This window comes from Dama dama, chromosome 1, assembly GCF_033118175.1.
Source record: "Dama dama isolate Ldn47 chromosome 1, ASM3311817v1, whole genome shotgun sequence".
Taxonomy (NCBI): domain Eukaryota; kingdom Metazoa; phylum Chordata; class Mammalia; order Artiodactyla; family Cervidae; genus Dama; species Dama dama.
The window spans coordinates 46,904,583-46,926,543 of record NC_083681.1 but is presented as its reverse complement, the minus strand read 5'-3'; the positions used below and the strand labels follow the sequence as shown (position 1 = coordinate 46,926,543).

The 21,961-nt window shown below is 47.0% G+C and overlaps 1 protein-coding gene across 1 annotated transcript; it reads left to right on the top strand.

Annotated features, from left to right (window-relative positions):
- The first annotated feature begins 5,541 nt into the window (after positions 1 to 5,541).
- On the top strand, positions 5,542 to 10,744 carry CNGA4 (cyclic nucleotide gated channel subunit alpha 4). Its single transcript, XM_061136583.1, has 6 exons — positions 5,542 to 5,643; positions 5,771 to 5,872; positions 6,069 to 6,175; positions 6,471 to 7,116; positions 7,884 to 8,233; positions 9,942 to 10,744. Exons 1-6 carry the CDS (start codon positions 5,582 to 5,584, stop codon positions 10,400 to 10,402), a joined length of 1,728 nt encoding a protein of 575 aa, XP_060992566.1. The 5' UTR covers positions 5,542 to 5,581; the 3' UTR covers positions 10,403 to 10,744.
- The last annotated feature ends 11,217 nt before the right edge of the window (positions 10,745 to 21,961 follow it).

Sequence of the window (21,961 nt, the reverse complement as noted above, 5' to 3'; positions counted from 1 at the left end):
CCACACGCAACTCGCGCCCCCGCGCACCACACGTAACCGCCCAGCGACGCACCGCTGGGCAGCGGCGTGCCAGCTCATTGGCTGGACCGGGCCAAAGCCAGAGCGTCGGTGCTTGTTTCCTGGCAACGGCTGAGCGCAGGGGCGGGGTCGCCGACGGCATTCCGAGCAAGGAATACCGCCTGTTCCCCCCAGGTTCCGCCCCCTCGCACTTGCAAACCCCGCCCTTCTGAAGGACTCCCGCGTGTCACAGGGGAAGACCTCTGGGGAGGAGGAGGCCCGCGGGGTGGAGGCGGAGCCTGAGGAGGAAAGGTCAAACCAGAGGGCAGAAGGCGGGACCTAAAGAGCGACGTGACTAAAAGAGGCAGGGAAAGGCCGGTGACTAAAAGAGGCAGGGAAAGGCCGGGGGGCGGGGCTTAGGACAGAGATCGGGATGAAAGAGTGACTAACGTGGTAGGGGCGGGATCACGGGTCCTAAAGACGCTTACAGAGGAAGAGGGGGCGGAGGGGGTGGAGCTAACGCTGGGGGGTAGGTCTAAGGGGAGGAGTTAGCAGGTGAGCTGGACCTGCGGAAAAGCAAAACCTTAGACAAGGCAGGCAGCGAGTGGTCCAGCTCATTTCTTGAAGTACCTGCGGGAACGGCTTGGATAGGACCCAGAAGATGACCGCCCTTCGTTGGCTCGCCAACACCTGCTACCTTGTGATACCTTGGGCACTATCGTTTTCAGTCTCTCAAGGAACATGGAGTAAGCGCCTCCTTTCCGGGCAGAATTCCAGATCAATTATAACCAGTCTCTGCCCTTCGGGATCTCAGCCTTTATAGACAATTGCAACTGTAATTGCCATCGAGGAGCAGTACTCCTCACACAACAACACACATCGAGGAGCAGCACTCCTGACACAAAACAAGTGTTAGGTGTGTTTAGAGAATGAGGGGAAAGAAGAGCAAACCGGCCTAGGAAAGCCGTCTAGGAGAAGATGATGTCTGAGCAGTCTTTAGAAACAAACAAGAGTAACATTGAGAAATGAAAGTTTCAGATAAGGTCTGCAGTTTAGTTGCAAGTATTGTATCGATGTTAATTCCCTGGATTTGATCACTGTGCTCTAGTTAAGATGATAACAGGGGAACACGAGTAAGGAGTTTACAAGGACTTTCTGTCCTATTTTTGCAACTTTTTTGTAAGCCTAAAATTAGTTCAAAAGAAAAAGTATTTAAAAAGAAAAAGTAATGAAGTTTCAGCAAAAAGGATCAGCACATAACAAGGCAAGAAAGAATGGACAACATGTGGGAGGTACTCTGAAAACTATCATTAGTACAGCTTGTCTGGAGCCTAGGGAACATGCAGAGGAAACACTGTGAGATGAGGTCGAAGACATGGACAAAGCTTTGTAGACAATGTTAAGGACTTTAGATGTTCATCTTTGGGATAATAGAGAACTATAAAATGTTATGATCAAATTGATAAGATCTAAATTGGAATAGTAAGGATGTAGAAAAAAATGGATACGTGGTTATTAGGTCACCAGGGCTTGATGTCTGGATGAATATGAGAGAAAGTAAGAGGAAAGATTAAAAACTGGACTGGCTTGCCATTTCCTTCTCCAGGGGATCTTCCCAACCCATGGATCTAATTCCCATCTCCTGCATTGGCAGGCAGATTCCTTACCACTGAGCTACCTGGGAAGCAAATACAAGCACAGGAAAAACTAAATGATAGGATTAAGTGTCAGTTAGTGATCACTGTTGGAGAAGTGCTGCCTAGAAGAGGGCAAAGTGGGGCTCTTGATGTGAGTGCCTGTTACATGACTGAGTTCACTCTATGGAATTCATCAAGCTGTGTACTTAGGAAATATGTACTTTTCTTTTTTTTTTTTTTATTAGTTGGAGGCCAATCACTTCACAACATTTCAGTGGGTTTTGTCATACATTGATATGAATCAGCCATAGAGTTACATAGAGTTACGTATTCCCCATCCCGATCCCCGCTCCCACCTCCCTCTCCACCCGATTCCTCTGGGTCTTCCCAGTGCACCAGGCCGGAGCACTTGTCTCATGCATCCCACCTGGGCTGGTGATCTGTTTCACCATAGATAGTATACATGCTGTTCTTTTGAAATATCCCACCCTCACATTCTCCCACAGAGTTCAAAAGTCTGTTCTGTATTTCTGTGTCTCTGTTTCTGTTTTGCATATAGGGTTATCGTTACCATCTTTCTAAATTCCATATATATGTGTTAGTATGCTGTAATGTTCTTTATCTTTCTGGCTTACTTCACTCTGTATAAGGGGCTCCAGCTTCATCCATCTCATTAGGACTGGTTCAAATGAATTCTTTTTAATGGCTGAGTAATATTCCATGGTGTATATGTACCACAGCTTCCTTATCCATTCATCTGCTGATGGGCATCTAGGTTGCTTCCATGTCCTGGCTATTATAAACAGTGCTGCGATGAACATTGGGGTGCATGTGTCTCTTTCAGATCTGGGTTCCTCAGTGTGTATGCCCAGAAGTGGGATTGCTGGGTCATATGGCAGTTCTATTTCCAGTTTTTTAAGAAATCTCCACACTGTTTTCCATAGCAGCTGTACTAGTTTGCATTCCCACCAACAGTGTAAGAGGGTTCCCTTTTCTCCACACCCTCTCCAGCATTTATTGCTTGTAGACTTTTGGATAGCAGCCATCCTGACTGGCATGTAATGGTACCTCATTGTGGTTTTGATTTGCATTTCTCTGATAATGAGTGAGGTTGAGCATCTTTTCATGTGTTTGTTAGCCATCTGTATGTCTTCTTTGGAGAAATGTCTGTTTAGTTCTTTGGCCCATTTTTTGATTGGGTCATTTATTTTTCTGGAATTGAGCTGCAGGAGTTGCTTGTATATTTTTGAGATTAATCCTTTGTCTGTTTCTTCATTTGCTATTATTTTCTCCCAATCTGAGGGCTGTCTTTTCACCTTACTTATAATTTCCTTTGTAGTGTACTTTTCTATATGTATGGTCTAGTTACTATGCGCTGAATGCATAAGAAGTCACTTCAGTCATGTCTGACTCTTTGCAACACTATGAACTGTAGCCTGCCAAACTCATCTGTCCATGGGATTCTACAGGCAAGAACACTGGAGTGGGTTGCCATGCCCTCCTCCAGGGGATCTTCCTGACCCAGGGATCAAACCTCATCTCCTGGGACTCCTGCACTGCAGGTGGATTCTTTGCCACTAAGCCACCAGGAAAGTCCTCTGGTTACTATGCTGTGTAACAAATCATCCCAAACTTAGTAGGGTAAAACAGCGGTCATTTTATTATGCTCACAGATTCTGAGAATTCGTATAAGACAGGGCAGGAATGGCTTATCTCTGTTCCCTGATGTCTGGGACCTCATCTAGAAAATTCAAACATCTGGGGGTGACTTGAGGCTGGTGACTGAAATCATCTGGAGGCTTCTTCACTCACATGTCTGATGCCTGAGACAACTGGGATAACTTGAAGGCTGAGCTCAGCTGAAACTGTCAAAGTACAGGCACATGACTGTTCCTGTGGCTTGAGCTTCTCACAACATGGCAGCCAGGTTGTAAGAGGCAGCATCCTGAGACAGCTTCTGGACAGTGAGTGTTCTAAGAAAACCGGAAGGAAGCTGCTTGGCCTTTTATGATCTAGTCTCAGAAGCCACACATCACTACTCCTGCTTTACTCTATTGACTGAAACAGTCACAAGGAAGGAGAATCAAAGAATTTTTGAACATTTTTTAAAACTGCCACAATATTATACAATTGTAATAGTAACAATACTGGTGCTAAGTGTTTTGGCTGAAAGGCCAGTGATAGGGATCATAAGAGAAAGAGCAGATAGGGACGATAATGAGCTCCGTTAAAAGAGCAAATGGGCTACAGGTGACTGTGCAATATCTGAGTGGGGACATCCTGTGAACACTTAGTGGTACAGATAAGTCTGGAGCTCAAAGAGAGTTACCGGGAGTCATTAGATGGGAAATGAGATCCTGTGGGTGACCCAGATTGACCAGAGAGAGTAGGGAGGATAGAAAGAAAGTCCATCAGAGTCCAGGAAAAGCTCACCAAAACAGGAGGGATAGGCAGAGGGGCTTATGAAAGAGACTAAGAAGAAATAAACAGAAAACCAAGAAATTATGGTATCAATACAAGTCATGGGAAAAGCATATTTCAAGAAAATAAAATATACTATTGTAGACCATAGATGTTTCTTCCAAGACACTCTCTGAAAACACAAATCTAGCCATATCACTTAACTGTGCAAAACATTTCATGCATTCTCCATTGCCTTTAGATAAGCTGCTAGCTTTATAACATGGCTGACAAAGCTTTCCCTGAGCAGTCATCTGTCAACCATTCAGCCTCATCTTTCACCACTAGCCTCTCAGATTCGCTACAAAAACCAATTGATGTTCCCCTAGTCACCTATGCTTCTTGAAATCTCTGTGCCTTTCCATGCTGTTTGCACTTTGCCTGTAGCGCTCTTCACTCTTCCATCTCTACACTTAACTAACTGCTATTCATCCTACAGAACCCAGTCTCAACTGGGACCTTTCCTATGCACTGTAATAACTCTCTGTGTACCCACCTAATTGAGTACTCGTCAGACTAATATATAATTGCCTATCTATCTGATGCTTCCCCCTACTAGACTTCGAGTTTATGAAGGACTCCTTGGAATGTGTTTCATTCATCTTTTATCCCCAGTACTTTGCATAATTTTGACCTGGCACATAGCAGGTGTTTTGATTATGACTTTTTGACTGAGAAAGATGATATCAGTGAAAGGGACATCAAGTTGAGGGAGAAGTTTTAGGATTTTTTTTATTATTTTTTTCTGGTATGGGAGGTTTAAGCATGTTCACAGAAAGGGAAAACTGAAAGAGGTTAAGGATTTAGAAAACACAGGAAATAACTGGTGAGATCAGGCACAAGAGGTAACAGGAAGGGGATGAGGACCGAAATGTCACAGGATGACCCCCAGCACACTCATGGAGCAGGAAGGGCGTAGACAAGGGTGCAGATAATGGAACCAGAGCTCACATTGATATGACAGGCATTCTCTGTCCCTGGAGACTAGTTCAGCACCTGACACTTGACATAGCTGACAGTACATAGCTGTTAAAAGAATAAAAAGTGAGGTTCAAGCTGGGAACTTGCATAAGGTAAAACAGAATGAATTCCTAAACCTACACAGGCAACCAAGTCTCCCCACTAGAAAGCCCTTATGTAGTTCAGCTTTGAGGAAGGTGGAGGGAGACAAAGTTCAGCCTCACCTCTGAGGCATACACCCCCACCATCTCCAAGGACCTCATTAGAGATGTTTAGTTGGATAGGTGTAAACCCTGGCCCTAGGAGACAGGGCGGAGCGCTGGAGCCACAATGCTTCCTTCCACCCCTACGGTAGCGGCTGGCTCTGGTGGCGTTGCTAAGAGCTTCAGAAGCCAAAGAGGGAGGAATTGCAGCTGGAGGCCAAGTGCAGCTTCTTCCGGACAGGCAGGCCCTAGCCCCCACTTCCTGAAACCCCCTGCAGGCAGAGGCCCTGGATATCTCATCCCCAGGCAGCAGGCCACAGAACCATGAGCCAGGACAGCAAAGTGAAGACGACAGAGTCCAGCCCTCCTGTCCTGACCAAGGCCAGGTGAGAGATCCTGGTCCCCGGTGTCAATCTGCCTCACCAGATGGAGCCTGATCCCTCCTTGCTGCCCCAGGGGGCAAGGGCAACAGTGAACCACGGGTAAATGAAACCTGATTTCTCTTGCCCACAGGAAGTCTCTACCGGTCCTGGACCCATCTGGGGATTACTACTACTGGTGGCTGAACACAATGGTCTTCCCAGTAATGTATAACCTCATCATCATCGTGTGCAGGTTTGGAGCTATGGGAAGGGCCCTAAGCAGAGACCAGGGATAGTGAGTGAGGCCCAGGAAGAGGGTGGGCCCTTGCCTGGGGCTGGTGTGGGGGCAGCGCCAATGCAAGGGCCCAGGTTTAGTGCTCAGCGGCTTGGGGACAATACCTCGTACAGAGGGATCCCTTAAGCCAATCCCTTCTGTCCCTACCACGCAGAGCCTGCTTCCCCGACTTGCAGCACGGTTATCTGGTGGCCTGGTTAGTGCTGGACTACACAAGTGACCTGTTCTACCTCCTGGACATCGTGGTGCGCTTCCACACAGGTCAGTGAGTCTCAGGACGGACCCTTCCATTTTCCCTTCCTAAGGAGAACCTCTTAGTAACAAGAAAGTGACCCCCTCCCTCATAGCACCGTCACATGTCTCTATGTTTACAATACCCCAGTGCTCACTCCAGAAGCCCTGGAGTGGGGTTAGGCCCAACCCCATCCTGTCCCTATAACGTCTCCCTGTGCTGCCCTGGCCTACCCACCCTCAACCTCATTACCGGAGCCGGAAGGTGCCCCGACTCCGCCCCATACCTGACCCCACCCATGGCTGAGCCCTCTTCCCCCACCAGGATTCTTGGAACAGGGCATCCTGGTGGTGGACAAAGGTAGGATCTCGAGTCGCTACGTTCGCACCTGGAGCTTCTTCTTGGACCTGGTTTCCCTGTTGCCCACGGATGTTGCCTACGTGAGTCTGGGTCCACACACACCCACGCTGAGGCTAAACCGCTTTCTGCGAGCGCCCCGCCTCTTTGAGGCCTTTGACCGCACGGAGACCCGCACTGCTTACCCGAACGTCTTCCGCATCGCCAAGCTGATGCTTTACATTTTTGTGGTCATCCATTGGAACAGCTGCCTCTACTTCGCCCTGTCCCGGTACCTGGGCTTCGGGCGTGACATCTGGGTGTACCCCGACCCCGCGCAGCCTGGCTTTGAGCGGCTGCGGCGCCAGTACCTCTACAGCTTTTACTTCTCCACGCTGATCCTGACCACCGTGGGCGACACGCCGCTGCCGGCCCGCGAGGAGGAGTACCTCTTCATGGTGGGCGACTTCCTGCTGGCCGTCATGGGTTTCGCCACCATCATGGGTAGCATGAGCTCTGTCATCTACAACATGAACGCGGCAGACGCAGCCTTCTACCCAGACCACGCGCTGGTGAAGAAGTACATGAAGCTACATCGTGTCAACCGCCGGCTGGAGCGGCGAGTCATTGACTGGTGAGGGTGCTGGGGTTCCAGACCAGGACAGGGAGAGGTGTGTGGGATAGACTCTGAGGAAGGTGGCTGGGTTCTTACTGCCTGGGGGATCAGGCAGGGCACTCAGGATGTGGTATTCATTGGAGGGTTCACTGGGTGGAACTTGGAAAAGGATGTCCTCCATTAATTGGGTATGGACTTAAGGAGAGGGGTTGGGTAAGAGATTGACAGGGAGATGAACTCATAGACAAGGAAAACTAACCCAGAACCCAGGGAATAGGACCTGCCACCACCTGGTAGGACTCAGAAGGTCCTGGAAGGTGTAAGAGGTAAGAGCGATACTCCTCAGGGGATGACCAACAACAAGATGGTTGACTATGTCATGGAGTCCATACTGTAGGGCGAACAAAGGGAAGTGTCACCAAGTTAGGGACATAGAACAGCAGACCTCTAAAGAAGATGGGCTTGGTGACTGAAGTAGATATTTTTAGTGGAATGGTACAAGACATCATGGAATGGTGGGTGGGTAGAGCCTGACGAGAATTAAGGGTCTGTCCACTGTATGAAGGCTTCCAGGCCCTGGATGGGAGAGAAGAGGTCAAAATATGTCTGTGGCCAGGAGATAGTGGACTAAAGATATTTATCAACCAACTGTCAAGTATTCCCACGACCCTTGAGAGAGCTCAGTGTGGTTGGGTTCTTGGCTGAAGCTGAGCTGAGAACCCTGATGGAAAATGTAAGGGGCTGGTGAGGACTGCCGCTCTATTCCCCCCGCCCCCCCCCTCCAGGTACCAGCACCTGCAGATCAACAAGAAGATGACCAATGAGGTAGCCATCTTACAGCACTTGCCTGAGCGGCTGCGGGCAGAAGTGGCCGTATCTGTGCACCTGCCCACCCTGAGCCGGGTACAGATCTTCCAGAACTGTGAGGCCAGCCTGCTGGAGGAGCTAGTGCTGAAGCTGCAGCCCCAGACCTACTCGCCGGGCGAATATGTCTGCCGCAAAGGGGACATTGGCAGAGAGATGTACATCATCCGAGAGGGTCAGCTGGCCGTGGTGGCCGATGACGGTGTCACCCAGTATGCGGTGCTTGGTGCAGGGCTCTACTTTGGGGAGATCAGCATCATCAACATCAAAGGTGGGCACCTCAGCATTTGTTCTGGAGACTGGGCTAGCGGAGGGGAGTGGGGACAGCAGAACCCTGTGCTGGGACCAGATGGTCCTTCAGGGCCCACAGATTAAGGACAGCTAGCCCTTGCCTGAGTCACTAGAGGGCTCAAGAGAGAGGCAAGACACAGAGGGTCTCTTCCCCGAGAAAAGGTTGAGTCAACATCCATGAGAAGGTTGAGTCCTTGGAAGAGAAAGTAGACTTGCTCTGTGAGTATTTACCCGAAGCACCAACAGATCAGTGGAAAGTGCAGAGATAATAACAATTAGTAATAATAATGGCTAAAACTTTCTACATGCCCTGTTCAAAGTTCCTCATTGTGTACCAATTCATTTAATTCTCACAGCAGTTCTATAAAGTAGGTACTATTATTCACAGTTTAAAGGTAAGGAAATTGGAGCACAGAGAGTTTGGGGAACTTGTCCAAGGTGACATGGGTGATAAGTATACACACTTGAAGTCAATATGAGAAACAACTTTCTCATAGCCAGCTGGAAAGGAAGGTAGAAGGAATGAACTCCTGCTTACTCCATCAACTCCAGTCCAGGCTAGGTACACTTTACACTGGCTCATTTATTCTTCTTATCAGCCTGTGAAGGAGGACAGCACAGGTAACGACACCAAGGCCCCAGGAGATGGGAAAAACTTAAAAGGGGTAAGCATGTGTCACTAAGACACTAACGTGCTCTCAGCCTGGGGATCCCACTCTCCAGTTGTCTTAAAGGCCTCACACTTGTCATCCAAGGACCCCCTCAAGCCCTGTATCTGGTATGCAGTTGGCTACTATCTACCTGACTTTGGACAAATCACTTCCCTCTTTTAGGCCTCCGTTTCCTCACCTACCCAAGAGGAGTGATATTCAAAACCCATAGAGTTATTTGTGAGAATTAAATGAGCTGTATGGGGGAGGCACCCAGTGCAGCGCCTGGCACATGGCAAGGGTTCAACAAATGGTAGCTCCCTTGCCCTTTCTAACGTCCTTCCAGCTCTGAGATTTCGCAGCATTCAGAACCTATCTTCCCACCAGCCACCCACCATGATCTTTCTAAAATGCAAATGATACCATACAGGTCCCCTGCTAAAAACAGTTCAGTAGTTTCTGTCCTTTAGCATAAGGTCTGGACTCCTTGCCAGGGCTGTGGGCCTTGACCTGGCTCTCTCCATCTCTCCCAGTCTCCTCGCACGCTGCACTCTGGCCTCTCTGCCCTGCCTGCTGTATTCTGTAACCACCCAGCTCTTTCCCACCTCCATCCCTCTGCTCAGGCTCCTCCCTCTGCCTAGTTGCCCTCCCCTCCTTCCCTAGTTACCTCCCACTCAGTCTAGGCATCGCTTCCTCCAGCTTCCCTGAATTCTCTGCCTTAAAGCTTGCCTGGGGCTCTTTGCCTGTCTTCCCACAGTACCAGATGCTCATCTACACTGCATTGACTGTGCTGTTAGGTAACTAGTCCATCAAATGTCTATTTCCTCTAGACTGGACTCTTGGAGGCAGGTCACTGATACCCACTCAGCACAGGGTCTAGGCCCCACCCAGTACATTACAGAATGAAAGAAGTAATGAGGCAGAAAGAGAGGCTCAGAAGCACAAATGTGGAGGTGGGGGTCCTGGTTCAGGCGGGAAATACCCCCTCACACCCACCCTGACTAACTGTCCTCCCACCTGTCTGCTCTTGGGCCACAGGGAACATGTCTGGGAATCGCCGTACAGCCAACATCAAGAGTCTAGGTTATTCGGACCTGTTCTGCCTGAGCAAAGAGGACCTGCGGGAAGTGCTGAGCGAGTACCCACAGGCCCAGGCCATCATGGAGGAAAAGGGGCGTGAGATCCTGCTCAAAATGAACAAGTTGGATGTAAATGCGGAGGCAGCCGAGATTGCCCTACAGGAGGCCACGGAGGCCCGGCTGCGAGGCTTGGACCAGCAACTCGATGATCTGCAAACCAAGTTCGCTCGACTCCTGGCTGAGCTGGAGTCCAGTGCACTCAAGATCGCCTATCGCATTGAGCGGCTGGAGTGGCAGACCCGGGAGTGGCCAGTGCCTGAGGAACTCATCGAGGCTGATGACGAGGGCGAACCTGGGGAGGGAACGTCCAAAGATTTAGAGGGCAGAGCAGGCCAGGAGGGACCTCCAGGCCTGGAGTGACCCCATGTCTATCCCCAGGACTCCCACCACCAAGGGAATCCAGAGTTGTAGAGAAATCTGCCTGCAGAAACTCCACCATCCTCTCTGCTGGGTTACAGAGATGGGCGTGAACTGAGTCTGTAGATGTACCACCTAGAGATGCAGGAGTGTAGCATACATTCAACCTCTGCTCACCAGAACTATACACACACACACACATGCTCGCACGCACACATACCTATTTGCACATATGCACATTGACCAGGAGACTGTGAAATCCATATAAAATGCTCTGGAGTTCCCCTTCTCAGAGCACACATCTTTCTCACCTACGTAAGTCTTACACCCACACCATATATGTACATTCAGTCACACACCTCATAAGAGAGTCACACACACTCTCATACACACAGATGCCCTCCATGGTTCTGCACACACTTGTGAACACACAAAAGCACACCTATAGCCCTCTTGTTCCAAGGTATCTTTTAAATGCTCCTCCACATGGGAGGTTCACAAGTGTACCCTGCAAACAGCACTTCAATAAAGTATTTGCTTCCTCACTAAGCATTTATGGAGTTGGTGGAAAAAAACCAAAGCCAATGTGAGCCAGCCAGGATAAATTCTGTCTGAATTCTGGGTTACAGGGGCAAGGGGCACAGGCTGTGTAGTAGCTGGTGGGTTGGCATCGAAGAGATGGGAGTACTGATGAATGAAGAATCATTGTGCCTCAGTATAGCAAGCTTACGTATCACACTGCTCTAAGTATGCACATGTTTTCATAGACACATTCACATATACACCCTGAGCGTTGCATCTCACAGCAGGGTTTGTATCCTCAACCTCATGAGCTCTGAGGGGTTCGATCTTGCTTACTAAGCCAGAGTAGATGCCTGCTGCTTTTTCCTTCCTTCATTTCAGCCCTGGAACCTAGGACCAGGGATACCTTACCCTCAGAACTTATTCCAAGGGGAGAATAGTTTCCGGTTACCTGACCCTATCCTACCATGATGGTTCTCAAAGCTGGCCTTGGTCCTGGCAGAAATCCAGTCCTCCGGCTCTGTACAGCTTTCCAAGATATAGGGTGGAGAATGGAGGCTCAGTGGAGCAGAATATCATGTTTGGGGACAATTGGAGATGAGTGTTTGGGGAGTTCTGGAGAAACTTTGACATACTTAGAAGAAGGTCTGCAGTTTGGGGGCAGAAGAGGTGTTATGGGGACTGTGGGGCAGAGTCAAATGCTGCTTTCATTGCACTTTCACCCTAGTCATAATTTTAGCTCCTCCAGGGCCTGGCCAGTCTTTGGGTGTGAGCTGTGCCAGGCAGTACTTTAAAATGTGCTTGGAATTTAATTTACCAACATTAAACTGATAAATTTATATTGCATTGACTAAGTGATGATATACTCAGAGATCAATGCCACTGAAAGAAGATTTATTACTTACAGTCCCCAATAGGAAGAGGGCACAGTATACCATACAGGACCACATGGGAAAGCACCAGGGTTGGTCAGGAGGCAGAAGGAGCAGGAAGAAAATATGGGTAAAAAGTTTTTATTTCTATAGTGGTAGCAAGTTTTTAGGTGAGGACATCCCCTATTAGGTAGGAAACAAAACCCAATTTTGGGTTTTGTGGTTGAAAGGTTCACAAGCACCCACAAAAGTCAGACCACAGGGGAAATGTAAACAACATTGGTCATTAATTTTCTCATGATTTCAAGATGCTGAATCATCAGTTACAGAATATCAAGAATGATTATTATAAGTGGTACGAGAATACAGGGTAGGGCCTCCAGGTCTCTGAGGGCAGGATGTGCTGATGTGTTGTCATGGAGACAGTCCCAGAGTTGTTGGTGTCCCCTACACTGACCAACCTTTTGGATATGATGCAGGTGACACAGAGGGACTCAGATACGAAGGACTTGAAACAAAACTTTTTCGAATAGCCACAGAAACTGAGACTGGGGCTGGAGCCAAGATGTCAGGAGAGATTATGAGGGTCATTGCACTTTCGATCATTTCAAAATCTGTGGTTATTTTGTGATAACCTCCTTACAAATTATGAGATCCATAGGGCTGGCATGGGGTGTCTTGATTATTGCTGGGTCCTCAGAGCTAAAACTATGCAAGGTTTTAGGTACCTAAATATTTATTTGACAACCAGAGATGAGAGTTGAATCAGGTAAAGATCCAATTTTGGAGGAAGATGTGTCAGTTTCGCAAGAGGTTTTCCTACCATCCCTGCCCTTCAGTCACGTTGAGCTAGAATGGGTAATGAAGGCCACTTTGGTGGTTTCTGATGGATTCAGGGTGCTAAAAATAAGTTTTTCATTGATAATGTACACACCTGTCCCAAGAGAAGACTCTCCTAGAACAGGTGGCTTCTGCCACCTGGTAGAATCCTGACCAACAGCACAAGGAGGGTGATAACTGGCCATCTTGCCTATCCTATATGCAGGAACAAAATTCTTCTGGAGTCAGCTATGCATCTTGCTGTCTTTGCTTTTCCAGGATGGGAAGATCAGATTCCTCCTGGTGGAGCCACCATACCACAAGACATCTTGAATAACCAAGTTGAGGTCCTCTAGTTGCAGACCGACACCCCTCCTGTGTGGGAGACAGCATTTTGACCATTTGGGATCAAGTTGGATAGAGTTGAGCCAGGATGGGCAGCAGGGAACACAATTTTAAGTTCCTGGAATCACAACAAAACAACAACAAAAATCATCTTTTAGTCCAAAGAGTATTATTTACTGTGTGTCAATTGCTAGGCTAAGCACGTATCTATGTGGCAGGAAACTTCACAGAGGCATTCATTTGGGTTTTGTTCATTTTATCCCTCCTCTCATCGTAAAAAAGTTCCTGAAGCTTTGTATCCCCCAGACTTAAAGCTTTTCAAATTGCAGTGTCAAAATAAAATGTTCAGAAACTCTCTGCCCTAGCTTTTGTTTATAAAAACAGGGCTCCCAAGAGGGAGGAGACATATGTATACTTATGACTGATTCATGTTGATGTTTGGCAGAAACCAACAAAATTCTGTAAGCAATCATTCTTCAATTAAAAATAAATAAATTTTAAAATAATAAAACAGAACAATTATAACAATATACTATAATAAAAAAAAAAAAACAGAGCTCCAAGGTTTTCACAAAAAATTCACCTAAGGGTGAATTGTGCCCAACTGTCTGTGAGAGCTTAGAGTTGAAGAAGCAAACGCTTCTGTACTTCTGAGGAAGGAGATTCTCTAAGACTAAGGAAAGAAATGGGATTCTTGAACATTATATTAGTTTTCTTTTACTGAAGTAACATATTACCACAATTTTAATAGCTTAAAGCAGTACTCATTTATTATCTCACAATTCTAAGTCAGAAATCTGGGCAGTGTGGCTCAACTGGGTCCTCTGGCTCAACTGGGCCTCCCAAAACCAAAATCAAGGTGTCAGTTGGGCTGGGCTGTTATCTGAAGTCTCTGGGAAGAGTCTGCTTCCAAGATCATTCAGTTGTTCAAAGAATTCAGTGTCTTGGTCGTGGAACCGAGATCTTTACTTCCTTGACACATGGCCCCTTTATCTTCAGGCCACTGGAGGCATGTTAAGTCTTTCTCATTCTCCAAATCTCTTACTCCTGCTTCTCTTATAAGACTGAGAGATACCTCTGCTTTTTCGGATCATATGATTAGATTAGGCTCATCCAGTTAATCCAAAATAATCTCCATATTCTAATTAATGTCAGCAGGTTATTAACCTTAATTATATCTGTAAAGGCCCTTTTTGCCATAATCATAGAAATAACACCAGAGGGCAAAGATAATGGGAGCCAAAATTCTACCTATCACAGGGTTACTGGGAAGGAAAGAAGCCTGGACCCCACTTTCACCCCAGGCTTAGAATATGGAACCCTAAGGATCAAATCTTTGGAAACCGCAGAAAGATCACTTTGCCCCAGGGCGTACTGGCGTCTCGAAGCAGCATCCACTAGAGGGAGCACAGGCTTGAGTGAATGAGGCGCAGACCTGCATCACCAACATGGTCTGACTGCCACACAGCCTCCTGGTCTCTAGATATTCTGTCCAACATAAAATCCACTGATGTTTTTATAAGACCCTAAATTTGGAGGAAGAGAGACTGGAATGAAAGTCACAAAATACAAGGAAATTAAATCTTCAGTAAGATAGTTGGTTAAACATTTAGATGACAATTGTCTAATTTAGAGAATCAAGGAAAAATCCAATTTTTTATGACACTAGTGGTAAAGAATCCACCTGCCAATGCAGGAGACATGGGATATACAAGTTTGATCCCTGGGTGGGGAAGATCCCTTGGAGGAGGAAATGGCAATGCACTCCAGTATTCTTGCCAGGAGAATCTCATGGACAGAGGAGCCTGGCAGCTTACAGTCCATAGGGTCACAAAGAGTCAAACATGACCGTCTGAGCACAAATGCAATCATTTGTAACTGCTATATGTAAATTATCTCATTTGGCTCTTGTAGCAATAATAGGAAAATTAAATTGCTTTATGTTAATTTTTCCAAATCAGGAAACTGAAGCCCACAGAGGAGCTAAAAAAATTACATAGGATTTTGTACATTTGGACTTCCCCAGTGACTCAGCAGTAAAGAATCTGCCTGTAATGTGGGAGAATTGCAGAAGACGCAAGTTTGATCCCCGGATCAAGAAGATCCCCTGGAGAAGGAAATGGCAACCTACTCTAGTATTCTTGCCTGGGAGATCCCATGGTTGGAGGAACATGGCAGGCTACAGTCCACGGGGTCACAAAAAGTCAGACACGACTTAGTGACTAAGCAACAACAACAAAATTGTAAAGCTATTTATGCCAGGTCCTGGGCTAAGTGCATTGTCTCAGCTAATCTTTATAAACTATGAGAAACATGCTATTATTTCCCCATTTTGAAATGAGGAAACAAAGGCTCTGGGGGATTAGATAATTTGTCCAGTATCACAAGGCTCCTAAGTCACATGGAATGAAACCTAGGTTTGTCTGTTTCTTCTGGGGAGATAAGAAATGGAACTGCCTCAGCTTGAGGCCAAGGCCAGGCAAGTTCCTTCTTTTCTTGAGAATGACTGTTGCAGGCTGTGACGGCGGTAACCAGGTGGTAACCAGGGGAGAAGGAGCTAGTCATGGTGCAGAGCAGCACTTGTGACTCACCAGCAAGCCAGTGTCCTGAAGTGTGATCTCAAGGCTATCTACCTAGACAAAGGACCACCCACTGCTCTGGAGAAAAGCTGCTAGTTCCAGCTCTCTGCCCTCATGCATGCAGCTATGGGAGGAGTTGGGGAGTCACCACCAGATACCTTCAGGGGTTTCAAAACTGGGCCCCCCTGCTGAGAGCCCAGCTGCTTCTGGCTAAGCTCTTCTCCCCACCCCATCTCCATCCCCACCTCTGTAGGACCTAGGTCCTCACCCATTTCCCTCACTGGGTCACTAACCTCAGAACACCTTGGCCTGGCTAAGACTTGAGATGTACATTCCTCCTCAGTGTTCCCAGTTAGCCATTTCCCCACAGGAGTTTCTTCAGCCCACCCTGCTTCACCTTTTTCTTGCTGAGGGTTTGACTGCTAATGGCAAAGACAGATAGAAATAAAGTAGCCAGCTTGGGGGGAAATCAGATTCACAGGGAGTCTGGCCGTCCAATCCAGGGAAGATCTGGTACAAACACTAGGAGCCAGGAGCAGGAGGACAGGTGGGTGGATCCCAGCTTGCAGGCGAAGCTAGGGTTTGGTTTGAGGCTTGGATCAGAGGTAGATGATCAATCTGGGTTGAAACTTGGGTCAGGGCATAGCCCAAGTCAGAGCAGGTTTTCGGCTGGCCTAAAAGCACGAAAGATAAGAGTTTGGGGCCAAAATGTGCTGATGGTCAATCAGTCAGATGGTTCTGAAACATCACTTAGTAGCTGGGGGACTCCGTCTCCTACAAAATTGAAAGAAATGCTTGGAGAATTAAAATGTAAATGAGATTATGAATGGAAACTGTCTATCGGTGCCTGACAGAAAGCAACTGCTTAATAATGAATGATAGCTAAGACCATTATTCTTACCTCTCTAGCAGGTAAGAATGGGAGAAGGCAACAGCAACCCACTCTGGTACTCTTGCCTGGAAAATCCCATGGACGGAGGAGCCTGGTAGGCTGCAGTCCATGGGGCCGCTAAGAGTCAGACGTGACTGAGCTACTTCACTTTCACTTTTCACTTTCATGCATTGGAGAAGGAAATGGCAACCCTCTCCAGTGTTCTTGCCTGGAGAATCCCAGGGACGGGGGAGCCTGGTGGGCTGCCATCTATGGGGTCGCACAGAGCTGGACACGACTGAAGCGACTTAGCAGCAGCAGCAGCAGCAGGGAAGAATATGCCTTAGAGGGCCCTGGGGTTCTGGGTTGTGCAGCCTTCCTTGGCCTTAGGCCTAGGGGCTGTGCTGGCAATGCCAAGTCTGGCCAGCAGAGGGCGAAGTGCTGTCTTTCTCTCCCCTCCCAGCTCCTTCCTAGGCCTCAGGAGTGCTTTCCTTGCAGAGCTGGGAGAATTACCCAGGGAGAAATGGAATCTTAAAATCCGGATCTTGACTGATTTAAGAAAAACCTTATTGAAATTTTCTAACGAAGACAGCAGTGGTGCGGCTGAGCGACATTACTGAGGAAGTTATGCTAAATCAGAGCTCAAGGTATGGATACCTGTTGAGGGCAGCACATGGAATGGCTGGGACCATTCAGGACTGCCCTCCCCCACAGTTTGAAAACTCGTGCTTTTCACCCAGAATGCATGGACCCTCCCTGTGTCTGGCACTGCTTTTCCATTTTCAGTACCTTGGCCTGTTGTCCTCAGCCTTGCCCTTCACCAGCAGGTCTCACAGGGCCCCAGAGGCACAAATGTATTCCTGGAAGCCTTCTCTGTGTTTAGCCTCCTGGGTGAGCCTTCCTATGGCCCTTTTAAGCCCTCAAGGAAGGCCCTGACCTGGGCCAGGACCAGCCTTCCCTTGGTTTCTTTCCTCTGCCCAACATCCCTACATGCTCTGGCTCCTGCCCGTCTGTGTTCTCAGCTCATTGCCTCTTTGTTTAATCATGCCAAGAGAAGGACCTTCGATGTGGGCAGGGAGTGTGTGGGCAGGAGCTCAGCAGAGAGGCATATCTGCGCATCACAGAAATGCAGAGAAAAGAAAGGCCTTGAAAGGTGAGGGGAGGAGGCCACCCACACGGTCACAGGGGAGAGACTAAGCCACTGGGCCAGCAGGCTCCCCAGGGAGTAAATGACTGGTTTCGCTCCTGGCTCTGGATCCCAGCTGCCTGTGTGTCAGGGTCAGGGCTGTGGAGGCAGAGCGTATTCAGGACCACCGTGCATGAACACTGGGCTCCCCAGGGCAAGTGTTGATGTTTTGTGGACCTTCAGGTTACCTGGAATAAACCCTACCTTATCAAGCAGGTTATTTGGCTGTGCATTCAACACTATGTGCTTTTCTCTTTCATTCTCTCCCTTGCATATTTACTGATGTATTGTTTATTTAAACATTCCCCTCTTATCTCAACTGTGATATAGAATATTGAAAAAAGGATCATGTGCCCACCTTGGGTAGTAGCCTGGGTGGCTCAAACTTCCCCAAGGCAAAGGTGATTGTTCTAAGCCACAAGAGTCAAGCAAGGTGGACCAGAACCCCTGCAAGGCACACATGTGCATGCGTGTGCATGTGTGTGCACACACATACACACACACACACACACACACACACACACACACACACACACACACACGGGCAGGCACCAAAAAACAGAAAACTGACAACCTTGACAGGACAAGGCCTGAGTCAGAAAGGCAGCTTCCCTGAGGACCGAACCTGGCCCTATTTAAGGGCCTCCTGCACTTTCTTCCTTGATCTAGCTTTCTGACTTGTTCTGAAATAAGGGTCCAGGTCTCTGTTCTCTGTCTATTCATACTGACTTTGAAGTTCTCTTTCTGCTGTGATCTAACGTTCCCCTGTTTCCTGGCCCTCAGCAATCTCACGTTCTCTCCAAATGTTGGCTTAATCCCTGGCACAAATAGAATCTCCTGATTCTGAGAAATGAGGTTTGACTCCGCTTAGTGTTGCATCTTCATCTCTCCTCCTTCTTCCTCGTCTCATGGTATGCCCCTCTTCCCCCGTGTGAAAAAAAGTGAAAGCATCAGTCACTCACGTCAACTCTTTGAGACCCTATGGACTGTAGCCCACCAGGCTCCTCTGCCCACAAAATTTTCCAGGCAAAAATATTGGAGTGGGTAACCATTTCCTTCTCCAGAGGATCTTCCCAACCCAGGGATCAAACCCAGGTCTCCTACAGTGCAGGCAGATTCTTTACCAATGAACCATCAGGTAACTCCACTAGTATCTATGACTTTTTTCCTCTTTACAAACCATCTTCTTGAAACAATTTACACCCACAAGCTCCTGATCTTCACCTCCCATTACCCATCTGCACTTGGTTAGAGGGGATAAAATGAGCAAGGTACATAGATGATGAATAATATGGAAGGCACCACAAAATTATAAGCAACTCAAGGTTCCTTGAGCATAAAAAAATAGAAAAGAAATGAGAGTAATGTGGGGAGTGGTTTGAGAAACTGTTGGAGAAAAGGACAGATGCCAGACACTTGGAATACAGACAAGCAAAAGGGTGACAAGACATGTTAATTGTGGGACTACCATGGTGGTCCAGTGGTTAAGAACCTGCCTGCCAATGCAGGGGACACGAGTTGGATCCCTGGTCCAGGAACTAAGATCCCACATGCAGCAGTGCAATTAAGCCCATGTGCCAGGACTACTGAGGTAGTGCTCCAGAGCCTATGTGCCCCAACTACTGAAGCCCGCTAACCCTAGAACCTGTACTACGCCACAACAGAAGTCATAGAGAGTAGCCCCTACTTACCACAACTAGAGTAAGCCTACACGTAGCAACAAAAACCCAGCACAACCAAAAACAAAATAAATAAATTTTTTAAAAGAAATGTAATTGTGAGAATTACCATAATGAATGAGAGATACAGGTATTACAGAAGTTCAGGGGTTAAGAAGCACCTAATCCAGATGTGTGGGGTTAAGGAAAGCTTCTCAGAGGTATTTCAGCTTCCATAAATCCTTTTCCAAGATTAGCAAACTCTCATATCCTCAATTTCTTTGAACACTCTCTCAACTGCCCTGTTAAATAAAGCTAGTCACTGCATGACTGAGGGTGGCCTATCCACACCCACAGTCACCTGCAACAAAGGGCAACAAGGAAGAGAGAATCCACTCCTTTCCTTGAAGAACTTGATCTGGAAGCTGTACTTAAGGCTTCCATCCACAACCGCTGTCAAGAATGTAGTCAAAAAAGCCACACTTAACTTCAAAAATCTAGGAAACATAATGTGGTTGCCATGACATTTTCATCTATATACTTATAATCTGGTTGCCATGACATTTTCTTCTAAAATTATTCTTTTCTACTAGCTTTTTAAAATTGAGTCTCTACTCACATCAAAAGGTAGGACCCTCCACACGTACACTGGGTTCCATACTTTGCTGCCTTTTCTCAAGAAACTTGCATTAGTGTCTCTGTTTCTCTTGCCTCTTGGTTTCTGTCTGTCTTTCTCTCTCCTTCAGTCTTTTCTACACGTTGCAGTAATTTGATCTGCCACTAAAAACGTTCTAGTTCTTCCATCTTAAAAGTCTTAAATTCCACATCCCCCTCCAGTTACTACCCTTTTTCTTTTCCTTAATCACTACTATTCAAAAAGACTTGTCTCAAGTCACCTGCTCTCCTTCCTTCCATCGCATTCAATGTTCAGTACATCGGATCCATCTTCTGTCTCTAGTGAAAAGTGAAAGTCGCTCAGTCATGTCCTCACTCTTTGTGACCTCATGGCCAGAATCCTGGAGAGGGTAGCCTTTCCCTTTTCCAGGGGATCTTCCCAACCCAGGGATTGAGCCCAGGTCTCCCACATCGCAGGCAGATTCTTTAGCAACTGAGTCACAAGGGAAGCCCAAGAATATTGGCGTGGTTAACCTTTCCCTTCTCCAGGGGATCTTCCCAGCCCAGGAATTGAACCGGGGTCTCCTGCAGTGCAGGCAGATTCTATATAAACTGAGCCATTGGGGAAGCTCTAGGACCTCACCAAAATGGCTCTTTCTGTGGCCAAGGCTCTCCAGGTCCCTGAATTCTGAGTACATTTCTCATCCTCGTTATCTTGGTCCAGAAGCAGCATTTGAATACATTCAATGTGTCTCTTTTTGCTTATATGATGTCTTTCTCCCCTTGTTCTCCCCTCACCCTGCCAAATGCTCCTTCTTGGGCTCTTTTGCAGGTTGGTCTTTCTCTATCCAGCCTTTAAATAATGGTATTTTCTAGACTTCTCTCTCATCTGGTCCTCATTTCTCCTTATTCAACATACTCTCGTTAATTCTGTGGTTTGCATTAATTCCTACAACCTATGTATTCAGCTTCCTACTGGAATTCCTACTTATGTGTCTAATAGGCATCTGAAACTATACTTGTCCAAAGTGGACCAGATTCCCCGGTGGGAACTTCTATCTGATAGCTATTACTTTCTCTATGAAGTCAAGGGCTGTGTTATTTGTTGTGAGTAAAAGTTGGGGTGTGTGTGTGTGTGTGTGTATAGGCACTCACCAGAGTTAGAGATGCAATAAGAGAATTTATGAATCAAGAAAATTTGAAAAAAAAATTGCAAAATGAGAAGAAGAAGGTGACCAGAGAAACAATAAAATTTCTACTCATTCTGGGAAGCAGCACACTAGGAGCACCTGAATTCTGATTTCCCAGCTCCCTGGCTTTGAATTATGGCTTTTTTTTCACCTAGTAGCTTTGTGACTTTGGATAAGTTACTCAAACTCTCTCTGAGCCAGTTTTTTCATTTAAAATGATAATCAATTATATTGTGCTCAAATTTGCAGTTTTTTGTGAGGATTAAAGGCCATATGCTTGGAACAGTAGGTGATTATCAAAATTTCACCAGAAATATTATTCATTTTAAATTTCATCCTTCTCTGTCACTTTCCACAAACAAATGGCCTCTAAATTCTGTCTCTCATTCAGCCTTGCAAGGCAGGAGACATGGGTTCGATCCCTGATCAGGGAACTGAAATTCTACACGCCAAGAGGCAACTAAGCAGGCACACAGCAACTACTGAGCCTCCTTGCCACAGCTGGAGGGTCCCTGTGCCACAGTGAAAGATCCCGTGTGATACCACAAAGACCCGAGGATGCAACCAAATAAATAAATAAACATTTAATAAATAAATAAATTCTGTCCCTCTTCCTTCTAAGTATCTCTCAGATCCATCTTTTCCACTACTTCCATGACTTTAGTTCAAACTACTGTCAATTCTTCCCTGAATTACTGTCATGGATTCCCAGTTGATCCCACTCCTAAAGTGGCTCTCCACACCAGTTGCTACTGCAATCTTTCCAAGGTTTTCTAAATCTTAACAAATTTCCAGTGTCCTCACTTCTTCCTTGCATGGCTTGCAAGAGTCTGCATTTGCTACCTCCTGAGATGAGAGGTGTGTTACTTTCTAGGGCTACAGTAACAAATTATCATGAAATTGGT